The sequence below is a fragment of the Diadema antillarum genome, unplaced genomic scaffold, assembly GCF_040938485.1.
Source record: "Diadema antillarum isolate AM-2024a unplaced genomic scaffold, OU_Dant_1.0 seq00000565_RagTag, whole genome shotgun sequence".
In the NCBI taxonomy this organism is placed as follows: Eukaryota; Metazoa; Echinodermata; class Echinoidea; order Diadematoida; family Diadematidae; genus Diadema; species Diadema antillarum.
The window spans coordinates 1,764,370-1,788,641 of NW_027271504.1; the positions used below are offsets into that span (position 1 = coordinate 1,764,370).

Here is a 24,272-nt window from a genome sequence, read left to right on the forward strand (position 1 = left end):
ACCATGCATGACCTGACTGGATCTTGTACTCTAACAGCATAAAAAGAGAACACATGCAAGTACATTTCTACAAAAGAGAGATCACTGGCACTCACAAATGGAGTCCATACACACCTACCAAACACTATCAAAGTCTCTTGCAATATTGTGCCTCTTCTAAATATGAGGTTTCACGTCTACCTTCAGTTTTTCTTCTCAGACAAGATGAGCGGTCGACCAAAGGCTTGAAATACACCGCACAGCAAGGCTCATCGCCGGCCCGCGTTCTCTATCTACTAGTCAAACGACTTACCTCTGGTGCACTCTCCATTGCTGTAGGTGAAGCCGTCCCGACAGTAGCAGTCTCTCACACCACCCTTGATCCTACACTCCTGGTTCTCCACGCACGCGTATGCCACACATTCCAAAGTGCCTCCAGAACAGCTGCACATCTCGGAGCAGTCATCGTTCACGTACACATCCCCTGCCTGTTTGTGCCAATACCAATCATTTAGATTTGCTTTAGACCATGGTCTTCTTTTCAAGCCATTTGCATCTCCATTTGCTTTCAATCCACACGACAATAATCACAGTCTTCAACGATTTATTAAACTTAAGCTCAAATATTACCATCAAAGGAGGAAAGCCACACTCACCGAGATGTAGCTTCCGTCTGGAAGAGTGCAACCACAATCCTCTGGCTGCACGCATGTTCCGCCGTCGTCCAGCAGTCCTTCGGGGCAGCTGCAGATTTCACGGCAGGGAAGTCCGCAGTTCAGGTCGGCATCTGGATCGGCACAGCTGGGCTGGCAGGCGCTACCGCAAGATTCGTACACTGTTCCACTCGGACACTCAAACCCTGAATAAAGACAGTTTTTAGGCAAGGATATACCTTGAACGTCATTTACAACGTACAAGAACATACAACAAGTGAAATACCCATTCATCACCACGAAAGCTGTACATTACTTACACCGGATACGATCGGCATCACCAAAAACACAAAGTGCTCACACAAGTCATATAAAGTCAGTACTGTCGTGGACATCCACAGCTGTACAGATTTACAGTTTTCACGCAAAATGCACTACCGTCATTCAGCATCTGCACTCTTCTTTCATGACTCCACAATATTTCACTTATTTCTTCCAAACCCACCGAAAGACTTTCGACGTCTTTCAAAAGCTGCATCTCATCCTCACGGCACAGAGGGTCATGTCAGAGACTCTTGACACGCACTTCATGATATCTGATCACATGGCTTTATTTTTTGCACCTCTAGATTCTGATGATCAGCCAAAACAGCTTTCCACTATACAACATAAGTGTCATGACACAAAAATACTTACCGCACTGGATTACAGACGCCCTCCAGTCCCCAGCCAAGATGCCATTTGTTTCTCCTCGACACTTCTGAACGTATTCCTGCAGGGCTCCGCATATGATGTCGTTGTCAGGGTCAGTGAAACACAGGTCGAAGACGCAGGCATCATAGTAATCACTCACGTCCACAAAGTCCGAGCAGCCTCCCAGGGGACCTGAAAGCAAGAAACAGCTGCAAATATAAGCTCTTGGATACTACACAAACAACAAACAAAAATACACACACAGAAAAAAGAAAAGTGACTGAGAAATTCCACTGCACTTTTCTATTCGAGGCGATTAGAAATCATCAGACAAATAGTCAGATAGGATGTACCATACTCTAGCTGCTTACCACGCTCATTTTCTAATTTGCCCTCTTTTAATGCTTCAATAGATTGCTTTAACTTTTTGCATATCATATCGACTCATCTACTCATAGAATACACGAGTACTGTAGTGTGCCTCAGTGAAATTCAATCATCTCCATCTTCTCACCGTCAGGATTGATGAAGATGTAGCAGATGTCCTCCACACGTTGCTGCACGTCGGGGTCATCACAGCCATCAGGGGGCGGGAGAATTGTGGTATCGCACTCCTCTTCATTCAGAACCCAGTCATTACCAAAGACATTCTGGTACGGTGTCTGCAAACAGGACCACATTCGTCAACACAATAATTGGTACTTTTGGGTACAGCTGCACGATCAGGTCACTGTTACATCCACAACACTGATTACATCAAAGTCCAGTCACATGCGGAATATGTCTCTTTCCTACAATCAAATACCCTGATAGACAGGGTATTGAGAAAGGGAGTAATAAGAGAGCAGAGTTCTACTTACGACACTTCCATCCTGGAGGCGGAAATCGTTGGATCTGTCGTCATCGAAGGTTCCGCACAGACCACAAGTAGCATTCCAGTACTGGTATGGCACCTCTATGGTTGCAGTGTTGGCTCCGTCGAAACGTACAGATAGACCAAAGGATGTTTGGATAGTCTGTAATAACGATCAGATATCAGGTCCTGTTTACCCTTCCCTTCATATCGTGCCTTTATGCTCAATTCTAAAACAATTACGTGTCAAACAAAAATCTTACATCTTGGCATCACGGCTGCAACAAATTTCACTGATATTTCATTTTCGTGTCTCCTTCAAATATCTGACAATGAAATTGCTTTGACACTAACATAGATGTTAATACTAGTTTCTCTTTCATTTAATTGTATAAATACTAGTGTGCACCTAATCGATCCATCCTCGTAACAAGATACACTTTGGACATTTTAAATGCCCCTACATCAAAATCAATATCAATTGATGTGCTGACCCACAATTTGGAAGACTTTCAAGACTAACGAGTAAACCAGCCATCATTCCCTTACCGCGTAAGATTGGTCCGAGCGAATAGTGATGCCGTTGATGAAGCTCAAGGGTGTCGTCCGCCTTGCACCGTTGACTAGAACCACTCTATTCCGCTCGATCGAATAGCTAGTGCCATTCACCTCCAGTACCACCTTGCGCAGGTACGACACTCGGTCCGATGGGTTGTTCTTGACGTTGTCTCCCCACAAGTGGAAATCCACAAGGTCCGTGCGGTCGCTGCACGGCCTCACCAGCGTGTACTCACAGTCGCCCTGGAAGTCATGACGACCACCGTCGAACATAGTGTAGTGCGGATCTCCCCACACGGTGCAGATTCCAGGCGCTGTTCAGAGAAGCAGTCGGAAGGTAATTAAAGCACTCTGAATAGTGGCAGCCAGAAGCCCTCACTTCTTCTCCCAACAAAATATACAATTGGCCGCCTACACTACAGATGTCTGCCATCTGCCACAAGTAAGCTTAAGGGTTTTTTTCACCTCTCGCATTTCTTGCAGACTTCCTTCTATTTTAATTGGTTTCCTCTTTCAAAACAGTACGGTGTTCATCACATACAAAAGTACATGCTCTTTTACCATGCATGACCTGACTGGATCTTGTACTCTAACAGCATAAAAAGAGAACACATGCAAGTACATTTCCACAAAAGAGAGATCACTGGCACTCACAAATGGAGTCCATACACACCTACCAAACACTATCAAAGTCTCTTGCAATATTGTGCCTCTTCTAAATATGAGGTTTCACGTCTACCTTCAGTTTTTCTTCTCAGACAAGATGAGCGGTCGACCAAAGGCTTGAAATACACCGCACAGCAAGGCTCATCGCCGGCCCGCGTTCTCTATCTACTAGTCAAACGACTTACCTCTGGTGCACTCTCCATTGCTGTAGGTGAAGCCGTCCCGACAGTAGCAGTCTCTCACACCACCCTTGATCCTACACTCCTGGTTCTCCACGCACCCGTATGCCACACATTCCAAAGTGCCTCCAGAACAGCTGCACATCTCGGAGCAGTCATCGTTCACGTACACATCCCCTGCCTGTTTGTGCCAATACCAATCATTTAGATTTGCTTTAGACCATGGTCTTCTTTTCAAGCCATTTGCATCTCCATTTGCTTTCAATCCACACGACAATAATCACAGTCTTCAACGTTTTATCAAACTTAAGCTCAAAGATTACCATCAAAGGAGGAAAGCCACACTCACCGAGATGTAGCTTCCGTCTGGAAGAGTGCAACCACAATCCTCTGGCTGCACGCATGTTCCGCCGTCGTCCAGCAGTCCTTCGGGGCAGCTGCAGATTTCACGGCAGGGAAGTCCGCAGTTCAGGTCGGCATCTGGATCGGCACAGCTGGGCTGGCAGGCGCTACCGCAAGATTCGTACACTGTTCCACTCGGACACTCAAACCCTGAATAAAGACAGTTTTTAGGCAAGGATATACCTTGAACGTCATTTACAACGTACAAGAACATACAACAAGTGAAATACCCATTCATCACCACGAAAGCTGTACATTACTTACACCGGATACGATCGGCATCACCAAAAACACAAAGTGCTCACACAAGTCATATAAAGTCAGTACTGTCGGGGACATTCACAACTGTACAGATTTACAGTTTTCACGCAAAATGCACTACCGTCATTCAGCATCCACACTCTTCTTTCATGACTCCACAATATTTCACTTATTTCTTCCAAACCCACCGACCGACTTTCGACGTCTTTCAAAAGTTGCATCTCATCCTCACGGCACAGAGGGTCATGTCAGAGACTCTTGACACGCACTTCATGATATCTGATCACATGGCCTTATTTTTTGCACCTCTAGATTCTGATGATCAGCCAAAACAGCTTTCCACTATACAACATAAGTGTCATGACACAAAAATACTTACCACACTGGATTACAGACGCCCTCCAGTCCCCAGCCAAGATGCCATTTGTTTCTCCTCGACACTTCTGAACGTATTCCTGCAGGGCTCCGCATATGATGTCGTTGTCAGGGTCAGTGAAACACAGGTCGAAGACGCAGGCATCATAGTAATCACTCACGTCCACAAAGTCCGAGCAGCCTCCCAGGGGACCTGAAAGCAAGAAACAGCTGCAAATATAAGCTCTTGGATACTACACAAACAACAAACAAAAATACACACACAGAAAAAAGAAAAGAGACTGAGAAATTCCACTGCACTTTTCTGATCGAGGCGATTAGAAATCATCAGACAAATCGTCAGATAGGATGTCCCATACTCTAGCTGCTTACCACGCTCATTTTCTAACTTGCCCTCTTTTAATGCTTCAATAGATTGCTTTAACTTTTTGCATATCATATCGACTCATCTACTCATAGAATACACGAGTACTGTAGTGTGCCTCAGTGAAATTCGATCATCTCCATCTTCTCACCGTCAGGACTGATGAAGATGTAGCAGATGTCCTCCACACGTTGCCGCACGTCGGGGTCATCACAGCCATCAGGGGGCGGGAGAATTGTGGTATCACACTCCTCTTCATTCAGAACCCAGTCATTACCAAAGACATTCTGGTACGGTGTCTGCAAACAGGACCACATTCGTCAACACAATAATTGGTACTTTTGGGTAAAGATGCACGATCAGGTCACTGTTACATCCATAACACTGATTACGTCAAAGTCCAGTCACATGCGGAACATGTCTCTTTCCTACAATCGGATACCCTGATAGACAGGGTATTGAGAAAGGGAGTAATAAGAGAGCAGAGTTCTACTTACGACACTTCCATCCTGGAGGCGGAAATCGTTGGATCTGTCGTCATCGAAGGTTCCGCACAGACCACAAGTAGCATTCCAGTACTGGTATTGCACCTCTATGGTTGCAGTGTTGGCTCCGTCGAAACGTACAGATAGACCAAAGGATGTTTGGATAGTCTGTAATAACGATCAGATATCAGGTCCTGTTTACCCTTCCCTTCATATTGTGCCTTTATGCTCAATTCTAAAACAATTACGTGTCAAACAAAAATCTTACATCTTGGCATCACGGCTGCAACAAATTTCACTGATATTTCATTTTCATGTCTCCTTCAAATATCTGACAATGAAATTACTTTGACACTAACATATATGTTAATACTAGTTTCTCTTTTTTTTTATTGTATAAATATTAGTGTGCACCTAATCGATCCATCCTCGTAACGGGATACACTTCGGACATTTTAAATGCCCCTACATCAAAATCAATATCAATTGATGTGCTGACCCACAATTTGGGAGGCTTTCAAGACTAACGAGTAAACCAGCTATTATTCCTTTACCGCGTACGACCGGTCCGAGCGAATAGTGACGCCGTTGATGAAGCCCAAGGGTGTCGTCCTCCTTGCACCGTTGACTAGAACCACTCTATTCCGCTCGATCGAATAGCTAGTGCCATTCACCTCCAGTACCACCTTGCGCAGGTACGACACTCGGTCCGATGGATTGTTCTTGATGTTGTCTCCCCAAAGGTGGAAATCCACAAGGTCAGCGCGATCGCTGCACGGCCTCACCAGCGTGTACTCACAGTCGCCCTGGAAGTCGTGACGACCACCGTCGAACATAGTGTAGTGAGGGTCTCCCCACACGGTGCAGATTCCAGGTGCTGTTCAGAGAGGCAGTTGGAATGTAAAGCAATTTCCACAGATGCACACACAAGCACTCGCTGCTTCTCACGGCAAAATATACAATTGGCCGCTTACACTAAAGAAGTATTCTACCCGTCACAAGCAAACTTAAGGAGTTTTTTTACCTGTCATAATTGTAGACTTCCCTATTTCTTTTTTTCTTCATTCAAAACAGAAAGGTGTTCATCTGGGCCCCATTTCATAAAAGAGGTTAGGATGGCAACTCTTGCTGGAATGGCGCAACTTCCAATAGCAACAGCATATCAGGAAGCTGGATTCTTGTCGTTACCATGACAATTGCCATTCCAGCAAGAGTTATTATCTTATCAACCTTTTATGGAATGGGGCCCAGATAGTGTGCAATGCTCTTTTAACAAGCATGACCTGACTGGGTCAGTACTCGTAACAGCATAAAAAGAGAGATCACAGGCAGAGTACTCTCCACTTTATTGGGTACTGCTTAGCTTGTAATTGATTTACAAGCTAAAAGAGAGTTCCCCATGCATGAAGTATTTTCCAGATAATCACATAGATATTCCATATAAACATGTAGGAATTTTACAGAATAACCTGATCTATTTCTATAGTTTAATGTAGAGAACCTTTAGAATTTGTGTAAATATAAATTTTGAAGAAATTGTTAGGTGCTGAGAGTTGATACACAGCTTAGTTTCACATTCTAACATGTCAAATGTGCAGTATACAACTGATTTGCTGTATCACTGATACAAGTAGATGCAGTTTTGCATTTGTATCTTTTATACGAAAGCTTGCACTAGCACCAAACACACTTCCAACACATTCACACACACACACACACACACACACACACACACACACACACACACACACACACACACACACACACACACACACACACACACACACACACACACACACACAGTGACAAACTAATCACTATACATGTGCTGATGAGACATGGCTAGCTCTTGAGAAAAACAAAGCATAAACTAACTCTACTGAGACTGTAACCATTCTTTAGGCTATTACTGTATAAGCTGTTATTTTCGCGTACAGATATTTTCGCGAATGAGAAGGTCATGGGCATTTTCGTGAGGTGTTGTTTTCGCAAATTGACACAAAGCTGTCATAAGTGCATTATTACACCAGCGTCTGGGTGATGTTTTCGCATGTTGCTAATGCAGGGTCCAACAGTGATTCACAATATTCGCAAAAATTAAACCCTCGCGCAAATAACAGCTTATACAGTAATTGAAAGCAAACATACCGTCACTGTGAAATACATGAGGATAGCAGCAGAATATGTAGCAGCATATGGCTGCATATGCCTAAAGGAATCCAATTTCACTATGACAAATGTTTAATAGCACACATACACTGTACATGCTGCTTGTCGAGGACTCGGGGGCAGCAAACAGACTGTTTGCAAAATTATGCTGCAGAGACAAACTTCTCCGACGAGCTGAGCGATCAGCTAAAGGCTTGTTTGCCTCACAGCGAGGCTTATTAGAGACCCAATGATCTAATTCAAGCACTTAATTGACTAACCTCTGGTGCACTCTCCATTGCTGTAGGTGAAGCCATCACGACAGTAGCAGTCTCTCACACCGCCCTTGATCCTACACTCCTGGTTCTCCACGCACGCGTATGCCACACATTCCAAAGTGCCTCCAGAACAGCTGCACATCTCGGAGCAGTCATCGTTCACGTACACATCTCCTGCCTGTTTGTGCCAAAAACCAATCATTTAGATTTGCTTTAGACCATGGTCTTCTTTTCAAGCCATTTGCATCTCCATTTGCTTTCAATCCACACGACAATAATCACAGTCTTCAACATTTTATCAAACTTAAGCTCAAACATTACCATCAAAGGAGGAAAGCCACACTCACCGAGATGTAGCCTCCATCTGGAAGAGTGCAACCACAATCCTCCGGCTGCACGCATGTTCCGCCGTCGTCCAGCAGTCCTTCGGGGCAGCTGCAGGTTTCACGGCAGGGAAGTCCGCAGTTCAGGTCCGCATCTGGATCGGTACAGCTGGACTGGCAGGCACTACCGCAAGATTCGTACACTGTTCCACTTGGACACTCAAATGCTGACAAAAGATGGTTTTTATGCAAGATGAAAGTTACACTTCAATCAAGATTCCATCTTTAATATCATTTACAATAAACATTGTACATCCAATTTAATACCCCTTGATCGTTCAGAGACTTGTAAGTACATGTACCTCAACCTGATACCTTCAGAAACACCACTTTTGCACAGCAGTCAATCATAAAATCAGGACTCTAAGAGACATTCAGAGCCATAAAGATTTACATTATTCACACACATGTATAATGCACTACCATCATTCATAATCAGCGATCTTCTCTCATGATTCGACGATATTTGGCTTATTTCTTCCCAACCCACCCACCAACTTTGGATGCTTTTCAAAACCTGCCTCCCTACGTCACAGATGGTCATATCAAAGACTCTTGGCACTCACTTGATATCTGATCATAGGGCTTCATTGTTTGCACATCTACAATGTAGATTCTAATATTCAGCAAAATCAGCTTTCCGCTTTATAGTTGACAAAATGTCAGGACACAAAAATACTTACGACATTGGGCTACAGATGCTCTCCAATCGCCAATGATGTTATTTGTTTCTCCTCGACACTTCTGAACATACTCCTGCAGGGCACTGCATATAATGTTGTTCCCGGGGTCAGTGAAACACAGATCAAAGATGCAGGCATCATAGTAATCACTTACATCAACGAAGTCCAAGCAGCCTGCCAGGGGACCTGATATGAAGAAGCAGCTCCATATATAAGCTTTTTACAATATCAAAATCAAATCAAATACGCAAAAAAGAAACATACTTTTGTGAGGATTAAGAATTATCAGGCAAATCTTCTGTAGGATGCATTGCAGTCTGCTTACTATGGTAATTATCTGTTTTATACCATTTCAATGCTGCTTCAATATGACTCCCTTCACTTTTAACGAATCACATCCAATCCATAACTTGCATACTACATACTACATAGGTGCTCTTCTGCAACTCTGTCCAATTTACATCATCACTATCCCCTCACCGTCTGGATTGATGAAGATGTAGCAGATGTCCTCCACAAGTTGCCGCACATCAGGATCATCACAGCCATCAACAGGCAGGGGAACGGTGGTATCGCACTCTCCTCCATTCAGAACCCAGTCATTACCAAAGACATTCTCGTACGGTGTCTGCAAACAGAACCACATTTGTGAATATGATTACAATTCTTTCCTTCTTGGTATTCTACTTTTTTCTTTTGCTTTGCACAGATACACTTTGCAGTAATTAGGTCACTGTTCATTATCATGTTCATGTCTTGTCAGATACCCTGAAGGACACACATTTGGGTATGCACACCATTTCCGTGAAAAAAGAGACACATACTACATTGTTTACCACCAAATTTTTTTCATTACATTTTTAAAGAGTCGGGGGCTCCACATTTATCTTTTTGTTCTTGGTTACAAAGGTCCTGTTTGTCAATTTCACTTAAAGCTGCATTTTTTATTGATGTTTCCTGACCAACAAAAGCACACCCCAAATTGGAAATTTTGCTATGGCAACTAGTATGCCTCTGCCATATCACATGGTTCTCCCAACAGTTTTAGACTACATGTATGTATTGACAATGTGAGATGACAATTTTCACATTATTGGCAAAAATTTAAAATGACATGTCTGTCACAAATGTGTTGAGTGTGACTTTCCTTGAACTAGGTTTCATTTGGATGGATGTCTAAATTGTTTAAGAAAGCAAGTATTTGGGAATTTGAGCGTTTTCACTTGATATTTGACCCTCATCCTTTGATCCCATAGCCACAATTCTTGAAATAATCAGTAACTGGTGATATTCTAAAATTTTCACTTGACCTTTGACATTTGACCCCATGGCATAACCTTTAACTAACAATACAAGACATTGTATACTTGAAGTTTTAAGAAAATAACTTCAGGCATTCTGTAGGCATCCCTATGATAAAATAGTGAAATTGTGAGAATTTGACCATTGACCTTTGACCTTGAGCATGGGCACCTAACTGTCCATTCTTACATTTATATGCCAGTTTCGTCAGGATATGTAAATTATAGTTTTTAACTTTAAATACGCTGTCCACAAAATTGATTACAGATGGAATGAAGGACAGACGAACCTACTGACAGACAACCTGAAATGATAATGCCTACAGCAACACTTCATGGTCATTGAAACATTTCTTGACTCTCTTGAGCACTAGCATCCATATTTGGATTACTGACATGTACCAAAAGAATGGTAGAGCATAAACAAAAAAAATGTAAATGCAAAAAAAAGACCCCCAAAAGTTCACAAAAGACAATTACACTACTACCATTACAATCTTGAGTGCATGAGTTCATCAAGCCATATCCAAAATTGTTCTCACTGAATTAGTTATTGTTAACAGATAAAAGAGCAGATATGTACTTACAACACTTCCATCCCGGAGGCGGAAATCGTTGGATCGGTCGTCATCGAATGTTCCGCACAGACCACAGGTAGCATTCCAGTACTCGTATGACACCTCTATGGTTGCAGTGCTGCCTCCATCGTAACGAACGGATAGACCAAAGGATGTTTCGATAGTCTGAAATGTTGATCAGACATCAAGTTATTTGTATCCTCATCCTTTTTATCATCAATTTTAAGCTCAACTCGAAACTCCTTTCAAATAGATATCTCAGCTCTTGGAAATATAGATTCTACGAATTTCAGAGTCTCCTGCAAACGTCTGATGATAGAACTATAAAAAGGGAAATCATGTCACTCTGTAGCTGGTCTTTTATACATGTTGTACCTAATTCTCAATCCTCATAACAGTTGGATATTTTTAAAGGAGACTTCTGGATGATTTTTAGACTTTTGCATTTGAACATCTATAAATTGGCTATAGTGGCAATTGCAATGAAGAGTAAGATGGTTTTCAGAATTAATACAAAATTGCAATGAACAAGGATGATGACATAGCTGCTTCACATTCACATATGAATGTATGATTGGGTGCTCAAGAAAGCAGAACAAAAGAAGAAACTTCTACATGGATGAACTCGTATTGCAATGGAATTATATTGCTACATTACTGGAATATGGGAGCCTCCTACACTTGTATGTCGTCATCCTCATTCAGTGCAATTTAATTTGGGTTTTTCAGAGACGCATTTTATCTGTTCAAGGACCACAATAAATTTTACAAATCTATGCACAGCACTATCGATTTATGTACTAGATGAAGTGAAATTATGAAAATCATCTAGAATTCCTCTTTATGTGCTCCTCCGTCATCATCAATAATTTTAATAAATGCACTGAAACACAATTTGGGAGGATTATATGACTTACAAGTATACAGCTATCTTTCCCTTACCGCGTAAGACCAGTCCGAGCGAATGGTGATGCCATTGTTGAGGTTCAAGGGTGTTGACCTCCTTGCACCGTTGACTAGAACCACTCTATTCCGCTCAATCGAATAGCTAGTGCCATTCACCTCCAGTACCACCTTGCGTAGGAAAGACACTCTGTCCGATGGGTTGTTCTTGACGTTGTCTCCCCACAAGTGGAAATCCACAAGGTCCGCGCGATCGCTGCATGGCCTCACCAGCGTGTACTCACAGTCACCCTGGAAGTCGTGACGACCACCGTCGAACATAGTGTAGTGAGGGTCTCCCCACACGGTGCAGATTCCAGGTGCTGTACATGATAGAGAACATGTTGTTAAAACTTTCCTTTCATGTAAATGAAAATTTCAATACAATGTGTAGCACAGTTTGTACTGCATAGTGTTTGAGAATATGACAAGTAAAACTTACAGTTTTCCTTATTTCTACAGGAAAAGCAATGATAAAGTAAATTTCTGAACTTTCTGTGATGGGGTTGGTTGTGGGTGCAAACTTAACAGCTAATTCTCATTTCTTTTTATACAATCAAAACAAACTACAAAAATCAAAACAGTTAACAGATGTTCATCCATCCTTAAGACAAAAAAAGGACCTTCTTAAGCTGCATAATGTATAATTTTATAAAAATAGAAAAGCAAGAGTTTGGGTTGATATTTAGATGCCTTGTAGACACTAATTACAATCTCTTGTGACCTGTGACCTTTCTTTATAATGAAAAGAATACAGCAAAGCACAATTAAGAAATAGTATTTCTTGAAGGGATATCATGAAAGGTGTTATGAATTAGATCTTTTTGCTAAGGCCTCAACTTTTCAAACCTCCTTCATGAATTGGTAATATACATGTAATGTGTCAAAGTCGGTAATATACATGTAATATGTCAAAGTCGGTAATATACATGTAATATGTCAAAGTCGGTAATATACATGTAATATGTCAAAGTCAGCACCTAATTTTGAAATCACATTCAAGTATGTACACTATCAACTTAACTGGCCATCAGGCAGCTAATTGAAAAATGAATTCATATGTTCCCAATTATTACAGGTCACTACCTTTCATTTTCGGGCCACCAACATTTCAAATTCCAAAATTTTAGTTGCCCAAATGGACAACAAGTGAAAACTAGAAATGTCGCTATGGCGTCTGGTACGCCTCCGCCTTAATGCATGGTTCTCCTAAGAGGTCTACAGTACAATGTCTTGACAATGTGTGATGAGTTTCAAATAATTGGCAAAATATCAAAATGACAGGTTCGTCACAAATGTGTTGAATGTTCACTTTCCTTCAACTAGGTTTAATTGGATGGATGGCTATACTGCCTAAGAGCGCAGGTATTAAGGGATTTGAGGATTTTTACTTCACTTTTGACCCTTTTATTTATAAGTTTACGTATTGATTAAACTTTCAAGGCATGGAGAAAAAGTGTAATTTCACTATCAAATAGTTTGGGTTTTTTTTTTATTTCAACTTGACCTTTGACCCTGGTCCTTTGACCTTATGACCCTAAAATTCCCAAGAGAATCATGGTCAGGTAGAACAGGCATGCAGAACTGTAGATATGTCCTAAGTTTAATGATGATACCTTGAGTCACCTTCGAGATATGGACCAAGAAATGAAATTTAGCACTTTCACTTGACCTTTGACCTTTGGGCAAGAAACTTCCAAGAGAATCTCTGTTAGGTTATACATGTAAATATAAAGTTTCAAGAAAAATCGGGCAGGTATTGTATTTGACTATGAGGGAAAAAGTGAAATTAAGAGGAGTTGACCTTGACCTTTGACCCATGACCTTTGACCCATGACCCCCACATTCCCTAGATAATCACCGATAGTCAGTATATGCATATGTACTAAGTTCCATGAAGATAGCTTGAACCATTTCCAAGATATGGAGAAAAAAGTGAAATTTTAACATTTTCACTTGACCTCTGACCTTTGACCTTTGACCTCATGACTCGAAACTCTTTCTGGAGAATCTTTATTTGGTATTACATGTATACACCAAGTTTCAAGAAAAAACCTCCAGGCATTGCATAGATATGGGGGAAATAGTGAAATTTTGAGCATTTGACCTTGACCTATGACCTTGAGCATGTGCCCCTAAAAGTTGATAGGCACAACTTCATCCACTCATGCATATACATACCAAGTTTCATTAGGATATCTTAAACATATTTTTAGTTACGCTGTCCACAAAATTCATTACACACGGACGTTACGACGGAAGGACAGACAACCCGAAAACATAATGCCTCCGGCGACACTTTGTGGCGGAGGCATAAAAAAGTGTAAAGCCCTGCTGTACACTTGGCGATCTCCACAATTTGAATCCATTGAATGGACGGTGTTTCTCATTCATGATCATACTTAAATTGAAGTACATTGTAAGACTTTGTTAATGGTAGACACCATACTCACCTCTCACACAAGTGCCTTCCTCTCGGACAAACCTGTTTACGCAGTAGCAGTCCCTCACCCCACCTTTTATCACACACTCCTCAAAATCTCCACAGCTCATATCCATGCAGGTCAGTGAGCCTGCATCACAGGCACACCGGCGGTCACAACTGTCACTGACCCACACTGTTCCAGCCTGTGAATAACAAGGTAATGCAAAAGAACATATGCATAGATACTGTAGGATGTATTTGTTACTTATAAGATTCCTAACTATCATCAGTAAAGTCCTGAAAATCAAGAGAATAGAAACATGTACCTCCAGTTCAATATAATATAATCACCAAATCAATGAATAAAATCATTCTCTTACAATACTTGCTTTATCTCTGACTGGCACACAAATTATATTTTTAGAATTGAAAAAGAATGCTTCCAATTGAGCTTAACTATTGGTTCGCACACTACATGTATCTATAAACAAGACTACATGACATGTGTAATACTGTAATTTGATTGCCACAGATTTTCATGGTATAATGTATTCTCAAGTCTTTGAGAAGGATTGCTATTGCAAATTGGTTTTTAATTTCCAGTTGCTAGTACCAGCCCCTCATGAGACTTTGTTTCCAAGATCATTCAAATTATAAAAAAAAAAATCCATATATTGTACGATAATTATATTGATATGTTTCATCACATATGAACAGTAAGATTTTTTTTTTTGAAGGGTGGCTTTCTTTGGGGCTTTTTGGTGCAGGGAGGTGGTACATTTCACAAGAGTAACCAGTTTTCACAAGTACTTTATTCTTACTCTGAATAAGTCATATTCTTATTCATAAATTGTATTTCCTATATACAGTCTGTACAAATCAAATTTGAGTGATTACTGAATGAAATTTATGACAACATCTCACACACACACACACACACACAAAGCAATTTGACAATCTATGCCATTCATTTCTGTCCATTCTCTTCTCTGGGGAAACATAATTTTTTTGACAAAATAACTTGAATACCAAGCAAACATGGGGCCGATGAAAGTCAACTGGCTAATTACCTCAATATAGAGGGATTCCTCTCCGTAGGTGTAGGTGCAACCGCAGTCAGCAGGGCCAACGCACCTGTCCCCATCCTCCAACAGCCCCTCTGGGCACACGCATCTGTCGTACGGGGGCCAGGGGCAGTCGGCTGGTGGGGTCTGGACACTACACGTTGGCTGGCAGGCGCTGGCCCCAGTCTGATACACTTTGTTTCCACTGCATGTTATTGCTGTTTGTGGAATGCAATCAAATTTCAAAGATAACTATTAAAAGATGGAAACAGATTCATTTCACCCCTCATCAATTTTCAAGTCAAATGGACAAGAAATGCTTGTTTGGTTTTTTGTAATAGATTCAATACTACCAAATATGCAAAAAGCGTTTAAATTAGATCTGATCGACTGGACTTGTGAAAATCACAGAGAGAACAGTTTCGTGACTTGCCCATTCACCCTCCACAGGTGAATGCTCGCCAGCCAGACAGAGCTGCAGAAGTGACTTGGACGATCGTGTCACGAAACTGTTCTATCCGTGATTTTCACAAGTCCAGTCGATCAGATTTGCACTCTTTTAGCATACTACCTGGATGAATCAAAATCTACATCAATATACAGCCAAAGATGGATGAAAAGTGTGAAAAAAAGTATGCAGCATTATGTCAAATATGTGCCAGTTTCCCGATTACAGTACAGTGAGCATTTAAGCATAACTGCCAAAATCCTGCCTTGCCCGAATAGCCATGCAACGTCTTGTAACTTACAATGTAATATGCACAAAGGCACGTCCACAAAAGTTTAATGTAGAACAGCCATGTGATAGCACCATATACATGGTAAGGTAGATTACATTCTACGAAATCACAAACCCAAGGTAGTATACAAATATTGACTGCTACAGAGGGAGATAGTAAAACTATCTGCACCGAGGTGATTTCTCAACAGTGCTATGTCCCGAGACGAAGTCGAGGGACATGGCACTGTTGAGAAATCACCGAGGTCAAGTAGTTTTACCATGCCCCGAAAGAAAGCAGTCGATATTTGTTTTATATCCCTCTTGAGCATTTTACTTGAGTGATGACAAGGTTCCCTTTTGGAAAAATGTGCAGGTTTAATGTTAAATCTAACGTTAGGCCATAGCAGTGCAGCAGCAGTGCGTGCAGCGCGTAGCGAACAACACCGCTGCGCTGTATACTGTGTATGTATATAGGCCACCGAATATTACAACGTTGTTGATTCCTACACACGAGCTACACTACAGCGTGCAAAACTCCGAAAGATCGAGGAGGTCCAGGACTACGTTAGAGTAGGCCTAAAGCGGCTTCGTTACCCAGATCATCTTCAAAATCGGTTTTAGTTTATTCCTACTACGTACCTGATATGCTGTCCTTCTGTTACTTGAAGCAGTCACTTTGTCAATTGAGCTGAACTGCATTGATCACACTAACGTTACACACAACACACGCCATCGCACCACAGATTTCTGTAATGCCGTCGCGCACCGCGCTGCTAACGCTAGCTAAGCCACAGGACCGTCGCTAGCTAAAGTATCGCTAATACGCGCACTGCGTACATTATGGTGTGAGAAATGTAGATATCGATCACACGATCACGATTGGGTGCAGATCGTGGATTCCCAAAAGTACTACTGTATACGCTATATATTTCGCGGGGGTTTTCTTTTCGCGAATTTCGCGAGTCGGGAGCTATTCGCGAAATTAACAACATGCGAAAATATTACCTTCCAAAATGAATCCCTTGCCTTGATGATACAAACATTTCAGTACTAGTATACCATGTCGCGACTTACTGAACAGACCATAGTGGCTAAGCTTGTTTACGTACATACAGCACGTCCACGTCTATACTTACGAATACTGTAGAGAGCCAATCCATTATCGCAAGGGGTCCACTCATCAGAAATCTAGCGCGATGGAATTAACCACTTAAAAAATGTTGAATTCTAACTTACTAGTTCGCAGAGTTTGGTAAGTTTTTTTCATGCAGTGTATAACTAATATCATTCTTATTTGCTAGTAAGTTGAAAATTCACACTTTCTTTGCCACTTCATATTTTCTCTGGTCCCCCAATCGCAAATTTAACCACTCGCGAAAATGTGTGACGGCGGCAATTCGCGAATATTTATGTACGCAAAAATTATAGCGTATACAGTATATCACGCTGGCTAGTGACCAATTGCACCGCATCCAGCTGCTCGTAGCTAGCTAGTAAAACTACACCATGTTCGTGCTCTGTGTAATCCTATGGCAAGAAACTTGACATGAGGGATATAATAAACAATAAAAAATGCCAAATATTTTTTATTCTTTCACTCCTAGTAATTTGTCTGTCTTCATCAAGCAACTGTTGACACAGCACTGCCAGTGGTCTGTTTACTCTTCAGAGCTGTAGTGCTCATATTCTGCCATAGTTTTAACTTCATCCATGCACCTGCTGATGAACATGGCCGTAATAACTTCCTCATCAAACCAAACCAATTCTTGGTATCTCCAACGTGCAGAAAGCGTCTGCGCACGCTGAAGAGCTCTGTCACAGATGCACTGTGGGATTCCTCGGTGCCATTGTCACTTCCGGTTGTCTTGCACGCGTCTCAGTTCCCATACTATTCAATGGAGTTATTTGTCTGCCTTTACATTGTTACTCCTTTTTTCTTGGCTATAATTCAACTTTAAAAGAGTTGAAAGTTTCTAAATTTTACTGATTTTCAATTACTAGAGTCATGGTTCACAACTGCAGGGCTTCCATGTGCTGGTCACATGATGGAAAGCGAAGAAATCTTCAACAAAAAATACCCCTGGATAAAGACAGAATGTGACCTGAGTGCACATGCAGCCAAAACCGGGGTAAGTTTATCCCCTGAGCTATCCCATAATGCATCTAAAATGCTGCTCTGCGCACGGCACCTATAGGCACTGGCAATACCGAGGGTTCACGAAAGTCTCACTCTGCAAATGTTCCTGGTCTTACAGTACATACCACATTCGGAGACTTCTGATCTCCAGTCTCCAAGGTCAACGCCCTCTTGATAACAGCTCGAGACATATTCCTGGATGTAGTCGCAGACGTCGAAAACTGGCCCGATGGCGCAGTAGTCATAGAGGCAGTCCTCGTAGGTGTCTCGGGGATAGACAAAGTCAAAGCAGTCTGACAGAGGACCTGAAACCATGAGGAGACAAATGAAGGATATGGTTTACAGCAACATGCTAGGATGAACATCTGATGAACTGTGGGGTACCATCATAGCCCCGGAATACAGCATTGCATAGCACCACCTCGTGTTTGATAGATGTACAGTTTTTATAAACAGTGCCACCATGATGGCCAAATTCTAGCAATTGGTGATGATTGCCCATTCTCACCCGACGGACTGTGATATCACAATGGTGACACTCAGCAAATTGATCTGCGGAATCGGCACAAGCACCAAACTGGCAACAATACAATCAACAGCTGGTCAGCCAAACAAAATGTTAGATCAATCAATTGAACATAAATACATCTTTTAAATGCAGCATCAAACTTCCCTGAATTCTTACACTTGAAAGAAAGGTGTTGATTCAAAGAGCTGCAAATAGTTATTGCAAGAATAGATAGGTTGCTTGGATTTGAAAGTGAGGTGTGTTGAAATATGAAACAAAGCGGGTGATCAATCTAGCCTACTTACCATCAGGGTGACTGAATATATAGCATACATCAAGCGCTTCCTCCAGAAGATCACCAGTGCATTCTCCTGGCTGTGGAGATTCTCCGTTACAGCTTTCAGGGTTAACGACCCAACTGTTTGCGAACACCGTCAAGAACTGAGTCTAAAGGGACACAAAACAGAGAACATCAATGCCGACAAAATAGTCTCGGCTGTCTCACTCAATCTCATCTGAGGTAAACATTACACTACTCAATGGAAGACCCTTGGATTTACGATGTAATAGCCCTGACATACTTTGAAAGATGTAGGTAGATGCTTCAATTGTTTGTACCAGCTGGCACAGGGGAATGTCCATATGTATGAAAAACGGATAATCCAAGAGGTCTATAAACTTAATGTATTTCACACACACACACACACACACACACACACACACACACACACACACACACACAATATGCAGGCAGCAGCATACACATAGAACTGCACACATTGATTTCTCTGGATTTTTTCTTCAAATGCAACATTAAATGAAAAAATTAGCAGATAAAAGACATACATGTACAATGTATGTTTCAGACACGCCACAATTTTCCAGCTTCACATTTTATCTAATGGTGTTTTTTTTTTTTTTTTTGCTACCTCATAATATCAACAAAATCTAGGCGAATTCTGTGATTTAATAGGCAACTATCAAGAACATATACCTGACTTCCATCTTGCACATGAAAGTCATTGTCACTGTCCTCATCAAATGTACCACACAGTCCACAGGTCTTGCCTAGATAGCTGTAGTCAAGGTCAATCTCAGCAATGTGTCTGCCATCGTACGAAAAGCTGAGACCAAATGAAGTTGTCACAAACTGCAACGGAAGAGATTAAGGCACGCAGATCATCAATTGCAGTCCTTAGAATAGAAAGGATGGCTAAAAATATACCCTACATTGTTGACTTTTCCCAAGAGTGAACAATTGAAATCCTTCAGTGAACTGAAGAAAAACTGAAGAGAATTGACTATGTGTTTATCTTGACTGCTGTATCAAATATATATTGGTGATGCAGTTTTAGTTGGCAAATGTTTGGATATCATTTTACTCACAGTAATTTATAGTTCAAGGTTTAGTTTCCACGAAAGGTGTTATCAATAAATCTTTGTAGTTTTTTTAACTACACAGAGCATAAAGTAATGTAATAACTTGCAGGAAATCTGTAGCCACACAGACTGTCTGGACTACCTGGACAGACAATTATTGAATGAGAAAATTTGATACTAGCACAAGGAATAGATCAATCTTAACTCCAAAACATACCATAAAGAGTTTACCAACACTTAATATATTGTAAAGCTCTTTCCCTCTCTTTCAATGTCCTAGAACTCAGTGCTACTCATCACACAACCCTGGGGATAATGAGAAAAAAAACATGTATCATCCTACTCTTGCTTAATATTTCTTGTCTTACTATATTATGGAGAATTCTTGCATGATGACATGTGAATTGCATTTTGTAATTTCAAAAATTATCCCTCATGTTCCAGTTTATTTCAGTTTGAAGTAATCCTATTAACAACAACTACCGTGCAAGGGGGAAAAAAACTTGACGCAAATCAATTACCCATTTCTTTGTGCATAGTCATGGCATCATTTCAACAGATTTTGCATTTTTCAATTTCCAAAGTAATGGGATCTGCTTTACCGCATATTGGCTACTCCACTCTATCACCACATCGCTCCCGGTGCTGAAGTAGGAACCAGCTGATCTTATTCCATTGACGTAGACCGCATTTCCCTGCCGGATGGAGTACGACGTCCCGTTGAACTCCAGCGTGATGCCGCGCAGGAATGAGACGCGAGCCGAGGGTTGGTTCTTGACATTGTTACCCCACAGGTGAAAGTCGGCAACCGAGGGGTCGCTGCTGTTGCAGGGCCGGACGAGGGTGTACTCGCAGTCGCCCTGGAAGTCAAACCGCCTCCGGTCAAACGTGATGTAGTGGGGATCCCCTCTCACGGTGCAGCGGCCAGGTGCTGTTCATAATGACGAGTTACAAGCCCAAACATTTTACCAATAGTCAATGCATTTCATTGTCTCTGTTCTTCAAGTCAGTTCTTTGGTGTGTTTTTTTTTTTTTAAGTCCCATTCTTCCCCACCTTCTCTCCAATTCCCTCCCTCTTTCTTTTTCTCTTTGCATATTTGTATCACAATGATGTAAATTGGTACATGAGACTGTTGTTCGTCAAAGCCATATCATTTCTTTACCGATAAGCTTTTGTACTTTTTCAAAGAAATCTCTGAGAACAATAAAACACATATCATATGTACACTAAATTTCTCTCGGTTTTATTCCAAGCCTGTTAGCATGCTGGATATCATTTAAATGCGAAGGGCTTATGATTAACTGACTGCTCTCTGTACATATTAATTTTTTTCGTTCTGAAGTTTTATCTGGTAAATTCATACTGTTTGCATTAATTGCCATCCAATAACAAGACATCATTGTGGTCAATCTTGCTGACAACAAACATTCTCTTAAAGCTCGAGACACTCCCTTTCCATTGACAGACTTGCTCCTCCTGCTCATTCTTAGAGCTTGACTGACTGATTGCTCTCTGTGTGTATTAATTTTCTTCTGAATTTTCATTTGGTAAATTCAATCTGTATGCATCACACGTGCCATCAAATAACAGACATGACCGTGGTGAATCTAGCTGACCACACATATCATAGCAAGCTTTAGATCTGCAACGCAAATGCCAAGACGACCAAGGCAAAAAATGTTGTTCAGCACATGTGTGATAGCTGTTTCCCATTGTTCAACCCAGGAGGCTGTGTCGTCTCTATAGCGTTCACGTCGCAGATCTAAAGCTCGCTCCTCTCTAGGCTGGAGACACTCCCTTTACCTCTGACACAGACTTCCCCTTCTCTCTGGTAGTTTTCTCGGCAGTAGCAGTCCCTTACGCCTCCCTTGATGGCGCACTCCTCGTTGGGGTCACACGAGAGCGGTTCGCAAGACACGGTGCCCCCGGAACAGGAGCACTGCTGACTGCAGTTTGCACTGATGGAGGACTCACCAGACTGGTGGCAAGAGAGGCAAAAGCACATGCATAGTTATGTTACTAGTAGTCCAATGGGTTAGTTTTGGTGTCATGGGCTTGCCAGGATACATGCATTTTGGTAAGGCAGATGAGGCAAACACTGTGGTATACCACATATTTCTTGTTTCTTTCTTTCTTTGAAGGGGAGCAGCCCTCTTGAGCAAGTCCTCTCAATTTCCATCAATAATTTCTCCATTATACATCAAAATAGCGGGGAGCAATTGGTAGCCTTATGGCCAACATGCTTCCAACTGGGAATTGAAAGACATGCCATCAATTTTTTTATGTGGCAGTTGAATTTGCATGGCTCCTATCTCCTATCTCATATTAAGGCCAGCACTTTTATTGATAAAGAAATTACAATATTCACTAACAATGCTTTAAGACAATTTCTGTATGAATCCCGTTCACTCTTAGAACACTTAGTGTGTTCCAGAAATTTGTTTACCAGGCTGGTCCAAAGTTATGGTATTCTATGTCCACTATGCATTAATAATCTTACTCACAATGATGACTTACAATGTACATTGACTTTGAGCTCTTACTGTGTCCCAAAAATTTGTTGACTACATCGGTCCAGATTTATGGCATTTCATGTAATATACTCATGCAGCTAAAACCCTGATACCCTGTCTTCATTAAACATATACCGCCTGTTAGTCTTAGTCTCTTTGAATTGATTGCTTCCATGATAACACCTGTGAATGTAATAGTATATATCGTAAATGCTATAACTTCAAAGTCAGTGAATTAAACTTGTAAAGAATAATTGATTAACAGCAGAAGACAAGACCATGCTGAAGGATGGGAGGCAAAGGTGAACACCTCCACAAGGAATCTTGAATAAGCCAGAGTTCGAGATAAAGTTCAAGTAACGGTTTATTTCACATAAAAAGAATGATACACATGATTAGCAGCTACAGGGCTGACATTATCATGTTTACAAAGTAAAAATACATACAAATAATCATCATTTCATACCAAATGGAATAACAGTGAGAATATACATATCTAAATAAGACTACCAAATGGAATTTCAAAATAAGAGAGAGAGAAATGGAGCAGAGAGAGAAGGAGCAAATATGACTCTTACCGAGAGGTATTCTCCACTTGGCAGCAAGCAGCCACAGTCTTCTGGTGCAACACATGCTAGCCCATCCCAGATCAGACCATCATTACACACACAAGCCTCGATGCAGGACACCGGGCAGTCTGGTCGGCCAGATGGCTCAGCACAAGAGAGTGGGCAGCCACTGGCACACGAGCTGAGTGTCATGCCTTCTGGGCAGGACAGCTCTACCATGTCATCATTAAAAAAAATAATAATAATGATGATGATGACAAATTATGATATAGATAAAGCAAGATGAAGCCCATTTAAGGGCAGGTAGGCCTAATTAATGTCAGAAAATATTAGCAGACAGCTTGTATGCTTTATCAAGGATCTGGATAAAAACTTTGGTGATGTTGTACTAGATACATGACACTTTACTTTAATATCACAGCACAAGTGCACCTTTTTTATCAGTGAATCCATTTCATACAAGGATGTATTACAGTTTCTGTATGTAAGTGGTGTCTGTAAGAAAGAGAAACAAATATTCAGTTTCAGTTTGTTTTACTTTTTCACTTGTAAAAAATTAAATAATTCTGACAAAATCAAAATAATATAAACAGCCCTTAAAAGAAATAGACACAATTCCTTTTATAATATACGTACATACAATTTATTGTACCTTAAGGTTAAGAGTTCAATGAAGGTTTTCAATTGGAAATGATCACAATTAAGTTTGTTTGTTTTTCTGATAGTTCACTGTTACAATGAATTTTGAAAAAAAAAGAGAGACTTGATATCGTCTTGGAAACTGAATGTGATGGAATTCCATGAATAGAATACTGACTTTATTCTCTCCTTTCCAAGCTCTCTAAGGAAATATCATTACAAGTGTGAGATAGATAGAAAGAGAGCTACTGCAAACGTTTATATTTTCACACAATTAATTTTTTGCACTGAATGGCTCAAAAAACCTATTCGTGGGTTCTTGAATTCTTGCTGCATGATTGCCAACCCATTTCAATGAGCAGAGAAAATTGAGAAGATATTTTCGCGGGTTTTAGAATTTGCTTTAGCCAAAAGTAGTGCAAAATGTGCAAAAAATCATTGCACCGTGAAAATGTGTGCATTCATTGCATAGTAAATGAAGAAAGAGAAAATATTGCAAGGAGGCACAGGCCGTAGGTATGACATGAAAGACAC

General features: G+C 41.1%; 1 protein-coding gene across 1 annotated transcript in view; it reads right to left on the minus strand.

Annotated features, from left to right (window-relative positions):
* Positions 1-24,272, minus strand: part of LOC139735213 (uncharacterized) — a 222,108-nt gene that overhangs the window by 157,256 nt on the left and 40,580 nt on the right. The window contains 23 exon segments of the mRNA XM_071645971.1: positions 293-467; positions 636-838; positions 1,329-1,517; positions 1,840-1,882; positions 2,728-3,050; positions 3,588-3,762; positions 3,931-4,133; positions 4,624-4,852; positions 6,023-6,345; positions 7,898-8,072; positions 8,242-8,444; positions 8,961-9,146; positions 9,441-9,588; positions 10,849-11,004; positions 11,782-12,104; positions 14,235-14,409; positions 15,277-15,488; positions 18,254-18,433; positions 18,942-19,083; positions 19,631-19,786; positions 20,619-20,947; positions 21,821-21,995; positions 23,109-23,311. Of these exon segments, the coding sequence (XP_071502072.1) occupies positions 293-467; positions 636-838; positions 1,329-1,517; positions 1,840-1,882; positions 2,728-3,050; positions 3,588-3,762; positions 3,931-4,133; positions 4,624-4,852; positions 6,023-6,345; positions 7,898-8,072; positions 8,242-8,444; positions 8,961-9,146; positions 9,441-9,588; positions 10,849-11,004; positions 11,782-12,104; positions 14,235-14,409; positions 15,277-15,488; positions 18,254-18,433; positions 18,942-19,083; positions 19,631-19,786; positions 20,619-20,947; positions 21,821-21,995; positions 23,109-23,311 (4,626 nt within the window).